The 6473-nt window shown below is 27.4% G+C and overlaps 1 protein-coding gene across 1 annotated transcript; it reads left to right on the forward strand.

Moving 5' to 3' along the window:
- Nucleotides 1-1844: 1844 nt before the first annotated feature.
- LOC145834507 (neurexin-4-like) lies at nt 1845-5497 on the forward strand. Its single transcript, XM_082941953.1, has 5 exons — nt 1845-2079; nt 2143-2524; nt 4076-4230; nt 4635-4758; nt 4937-5497. Exons 1-5 carry the CDS (start codon nt 1867-1869, stop codon nt 5116-5118), a joined length of 1056 nt encoding a protein of 351 aa, XP_082798079.1. The 5' UTR covers nt 1845-1866; the 3' UTR covers nt 5119-5497.
- Nucleotides 5498-6473: the final 976 nt, after the last annotated feature.

The raw sequence follows: 6473 nt of genomic DNA on the forward strand, positions 1-6473 counted from the left end.
AACTTTGTTTAAAGTGCTTTCGTTAAATACAGTGTATAAAATATAGAGTACTGAAAACTAAGAGTAAATTAAAAAAGTATGTTTAACAAAAGAATAATTATAAAAAAAACTAACCAGAAATTTAGATATTTATGTATCAGGGCCACGAGTGAAACATTAATAGTGGTGCGAATAAATTAAAGTATATGAAGTCTTATTTTATCTTGAAATATACAGGTGTGAAATATACAATATAAAATGTAAATATGACAGACACAAGACATATTAGGTGCTTTATGTTACTTCGTACCCCCTATGACGACGCGATTGTCGTAACATTTTATTACCTTAAAAACTTTTTTTCACGACTTATATAACTTTACAAGTATTTTAACTTTTTATTTACAGTTCCAAACTTTTATAGTTGAATCATGTGTAAAAGCAAACACCTACTTACTCATAAAAAGTTACATATCTTAAAGATAAAAATAAGTTAATAAATCTAACATTTATGTCGTAATTTATGTTAATATGATAATAGTATAACTATTTAGTTTTTATTTAATTTTTCTATGACTAAATAAATGCTAAATTATGTTCTCTAAATATGTAAACAACTTAAAATCAGCTATTTTTCAACCTTGGGATATTCCTAATTTTAGCTGATATTTATTTGCCATAACATTATCTGAGTATTTAGAAAGCTTGTACTTTATTGATTGGCTTTAGGTTATCATTCATTAAATAAAATTCATGAATTTTATTTTTTAAACACCTTTACATAACAAACTATTTATTTTATATAGACCGAGCTAAAAGTATGTTTAGTATTGCTTCTGATAAGTATTTAGTATTATCAAAAACTTTTAGTAAAATACTTTACTTTTAACAGAACTTTTAGATTTAAATCTGTTTTTCTTTAGTTAAAACTTAAACTAAAAGGATAAGCTCCATTTAACATATCAACAACAAACGTAATGATTAAAGGTAATGTATTCAAAAAGCTTTTTGTTGTTATCCTTAATGGAACTGTGTACTTAATGATATTTTACACGGTATAAAACTCGTCAACGAGTGTGTAAAGTATTTAATAGCTCTTCTAATGAATAAAAAGGCTGTTTCATAATAAAGAAGTTTTAAACTGACTTATTCATGTTTTTTAGATAGAACTAAACTAGTGTTATCCTTAAACTTTTGTTTTTGAAACCAGTTAAACAACTGTATTAGCTTTATGTAAAATTAAATATTTAAAGTATGACTGTTATAGATATAAAATTTCATCGAAGGCATTTATGGGACAAAAAGAAGATTTTTTGAAAGTTACAATAGTTAAAAGATAGTTATATGGATTTACCTTGAACATTCAATAATATACTTGGGAGGTTTTATAAAATTGTATGTTTCAATTAACAAGTTATAAAAAAATTAAAAATATGTATAAATAATTTTGCAAGACCATCTATTCTTTATTAACTCAAAAATAATTTAACAATTTAGATTATAAAACAAACTATTTGACAATTAAAAGTTATTTTTACATTTCATACTTAAAAAAGCATAAAAAAGGTCAACTTAAGACTTTAAAAGCTTTATTTCTTCGACTTGAAAATAGTTTTTGAAGTAGTAATTACTTATCAGTTTATTTTAGATAATTTACGTATAATAAATAATACCAATGAATTTTATAGTTTATGTCGTATAAACTATTGAAGACTATGCAATGTAAGTTATACATTTAATACGCAAATTTATCTATTGTTTACAAGTTTAAAGAATGTTTTAGTTTTGTTTTATTTCAATAGAGTATTTCGTTGAAATAAAATTGTTGTATAAAATACCAAAGCTTTCAATTAACTTTTAGGAATGACTTAATATAAAAAATAATTTATGAAATTAAACATGTTACTAATCTTTGCATTATTATTTGTTCCCTACCAATTATGCAAGGCACGAGGTCAAGAATGCAACGTAATTAATCAGTACTACGGGTCTGAATACAAAGGAATTTTTGCTAACAACGATCGTCTCAGCAACAATGGGCTTCAGGGTGAACCCGGAAAAAGAGGCCCCAAAGGTGCTCGAGGACTTCAAGGCCAGAAAGTTAGTTTGTTTTGGTGCGCCTTACAAAAATTTTTCTCTTTTCCTACCAATTACTTTTGTTAGGGCGAACCTTCGGTACTACACGAGAAAACTGAACAGCAAGTAGACGAAAACAAACAAGAAATTCACTACATCTCGAGTTCGCTCAGTGATTACATTGAATCAACAAATCAAACCATTGAAAACATTAAAGTTAACCTGACTGAAAAAGCTAGTAGAGAAGATTCATTGTTAATGAGTGAAGCAATAGCGAAGCTTTTGCAAGCCAATGAAAATTTTGAAAGAAACTTTGCCCAGCTTGGAAAACTTGTATCGAGAGTATCACAAAAAACTTATAACTCTTGCACAGAGGCACTTAACTCAAACGAAGATTTTGATTATTACATTTTATACATAAGTCCTAAAAAGTCTATACCAGTTAAATGCAAGAATTCAAATGGTATAGGTAACTTTGGTTGATTGATATTTTTCTTCATTTTGTAACTGGTAGAACATGGGTCGGCAGTTTTTTATAAGTAATTAGCCAAACTACCTAGAAAAACTTGCTCGAGGGCCGTACTGTATATAAAAAAGTTTTCAGCAGACCGCAGTTGTTATAGGTAATTGTAGTTATCAAATAAAACATACCAGTCAAGCTAAACATTTGATAAAACAAGCAATAATAAGACTTTATAAGTTACTTTTAATAAACACGAAGTTAAAATTAAAGTCTAATTGTAAGTTTTTAAAAAAAGTATCTTTGAAGCTAATATTACGTCCTAAACCGTAGTTTGCCGACCCTTGTTATAAAGCATATAATATAGAATAAGCGTATGATTTTCTTTTTTTTTAAGTATCTGATCTAGGTTGTTATTTTTGTATAGAATTTTGGCTAAACATATTAGTAAATAGTTTAATGCTTAACTTAAAACTACTTAATAAATTTTTAAATGTAATATTATTTATTGTTTATTTTATCCAGCTGATAGGTATTAAAAATCTAATTACATAAATAGAATTGAAAATGTGCAAAGTAAAACTTTACTTAAGCAGGTTTCGGTGGCAAAAAAATTACGAACTTTTGAAGTATTTGCTCATTTTTATTTAAAATAAGCTCTTTAAATTTCATTAAATTGAGCAATCTTTTTAGTTAAGACAAATAACTAAATAAAATAGGTAGCTGTAAAATTTGCACGAGCGTACAAAATTTCACAAAGATACTTTTGCACGAAGGGTCTTTCATGCACGAAGACACTTTTGAACGAGCAGACAGTTTTGCACGGAGACATTTTGCACGGGTTAATTTTTTTTATTAATTTTTGTTTTTATTAAATGTCACTGTTACCCCTAACCCTTACCCTCGGTCGGTAGCTTTATTTTTATTTTATTTTTTTTTTTTAATAAATGTTATTAGTTATTTTTAATTTGTTTTTTATCTACTATCACTGTTACCCTTAACCCTTACCCTCGGTCACTAATTTTTTTCTTTTATTTAATTTAATTATCTTTTAGTTTTTTTGTGTGTTTTTTTTTTGTTTTTTTGTTTTTTTACTCTCGTGCAAAAGTGTAATGACCCTTGATGCAAAATCGTCTTCGTACAGTTTTGTTCCCTCGTGCAAATTTAGCTTCGTGCAAGTTTGGCTTCTTGCAATTTTGTGCACTTGTGCAATTCTGTTCTCGTGCAATTTTGTCTTCGTGCAATTTAGACCCGTTCCCATATAAAATATAATGTACTTTTTACTTTAAAAAATTGTAGAAATTGCATGCTATTGTAGAAATTTTTACCGATTTTTTTCAACTGATGACCTCGTTTGACTAAGTTCAAGCGAATGAAACATTGTTTTGGTAATAAAATTTAAGATTTTGAATTGATATAAAATATAGTTACTAAATGGAAACAAATTTTTAGGTTCTGAAATATAGCACTAAAATAAGTTAACTAACCATAGTCACGCTTAGCAGATAACATTAGCTTAACTATGAGGTAGAAAAAACTTACAAATAATTTGTTTGTCAGTGTACTCAATTGTTAATCATGACACCGAAAATGAAATAGGAGTGAGTGGGTATGAAAAACCGGGTGACTACAAAAGAAAAGTTAATTACAAAATAAGCTTACAAGACGTTAGAACATTTATAAGCAGGCACACTAGCTGCCGTCAGTTTATAAAGGTAATTTTTAATGCTTTGTATAAAGTGTTAAGCACGATTAAACTTTATGTCTTAAAAATTTATTATTTTGTTTTAAACTTTAAACTGTCTGTACTTTGTAAAACTTCATTTAATTTCAAGTAAGACAAGGAAAGTTTTACAAAAGTTACTTATTATTCAAATATAATGCTTCTAAAAACTTTAAAAACTTATTTACACAACATTTTTAAAAGACTATGCTATTTATCTGATCTTATTCTGATTCATGTAAAAGTGTATAGTTTTAAGATATTTTATTCAACGCTATGTATTTGTTAAATAAATTCTATAACAAAAATAAGTCAAGCATTTCAGTTTTACTAAACTATAAAACATGGAAGGCTTGTTTTTTATATGTTGTTTATTATAATATTTTTTTATTTCAGTATCGTTGTAGAGGGTCTCTACTTTTTCGAAATGGTCATTCTTATTGGAAATCATACGATGGAGTTCAAAGGTTGTATTGGGGAGGGTCTGACCGAAATGGGTATTGCGCTTGCGGCATAGCTGGTTATTTAATACATACTATTTAGTTGTTTCTTAAAAACATTATCTATGAGAAAAAAGAAAAAGTTAAAACAGCGTCAACTATTGCTACATATAACTAATCATTATAACTAACTTAATAAAAAAAACGTTTTTATAGAAAGTTTTATGTATGTAAAACTACTGTGAAATAATTTTACAGGAAATTGCATTAATAAATCTTATAAGTGTAACTGCGATCAAAACTCTGATAGTTTTATAGCAAGCGACGAAGGGTTTTTGACGAACAAGGAACACTTGCCAGTTATTGAAGTCAGTTTCAGCGACACCGGAGCAGAAAATGAAATCGGTTGGCACACAGTTGGTCCTCTCGAGTGTTGGTAGATACCAGAAAACTATGCTACAAACACTTATTAAGATGTGTTAAACATTTACTGCTTTTAATATCAAGTACAACCTAAACTGAGAGTTGTTTATTTTATTTAAAAACTTTCTTTAGTTCTTTTTTCTTATATAAACCTGCTTGTAAATTTAAAAAAACAAAACATAATAAATATTAAAAGTACCTACTGTTTAAGTAAAAAAAAATGTTTTACTACAAACTTTGTGTGAAAAATAAAAAATTTGAAAAGTTTACTAGATGTTTACTGCATTTATACTAAACTATAGTGTTTGCAGTAAGTTTGTATTTTTTGTACATTGTACTATAAAAAGTATGCGTGATAACTGCTTCACAAAAAATTATATGAGCAATAAAAATATTTTCAAATTAGTTGGGCTATTTATATAACTTATTAAAAAAATAAAATTAATAGTTTATAAAATGTGTATGTATTTTTTTTTATAAATTTTGAAAGTATTGGTTCTAGTTAAAAAGTAAATTTTAGTTTGTACATGTCCTGGACATGACGTTAAAAGGTACCCAAGTGGTGTAAAACTTAAAAACCGAAAGGTTCTTCGTTCACCAGGTTCTAGGATAGGGGTGGGCAACGTACGGCCCGCGGGCCGGATCCGGCCCCCGGAGTCAAAATGACCGGCCCCCAAAACTTTTTTAAATTTAAATGGAATCCGGCCAGCGGACAAAATTTATCCGGCCCGCGAGTGGATGATCCGGCCCGCTAGGCATTTTCAAATTTTATATGAATCCTACAAGCCAATGTAAATATTATAAAATTTGTACAAAACCTTTTTTTAATTATTTTCACAAAATAAACTGTGAGACTTTAACCTGATAACGTTTTCAAAAATGGCTTTTAATTTTTTTAGTAATAAAAACACTCTTTTGTTATAGTACCTTGTTCTGTTTCAAGTCAGTTTAATTAATTCTTTCTCAAATAATCCAAAAAAAATTGTTTGCTGAACTAACTTTGATGATCTTACCTATCATAATGATTTTCATAAAAAATAACATGTAAAAAAATTGATGTCTTTCCCAGATGTGTATTAATGAGTTGTTCTTATAAATATTAAGAAAAATAATTTCTAACAACATTGACAACTACTTTAAGTAAAACTGCTCAACTTTACATTTTAGTAGAATATTACAAGTTGATGTAGGTAAAGTTTAAGTAAATGGTTAAGTTTAATGATGACCAATTGATGACAATACCTTATCAACTTTAAGTATGATTTGTTCAGGAAATTTATTTGTGTATGTTGTAATAACAGTTTACAATCTAACAAAATTTTGAATGAATCTTTATAAGTTTTTTAAATAAAAGATAGTAGTTTAATATTGT

Source organism: Thalia democratica, chromosome 4 (assembly GCF_965202585.1).
Source record: "Thalia democratica chromosome 4, ktThaDemo2.hap1.1, whole genome shotgun sequence".
Classification (NCBI taxonomy): Eukaryota; Metazoa; Chordata; class Thaliacea; order Salpida; family Salpidae; genus Thalia; species Thalia democratica.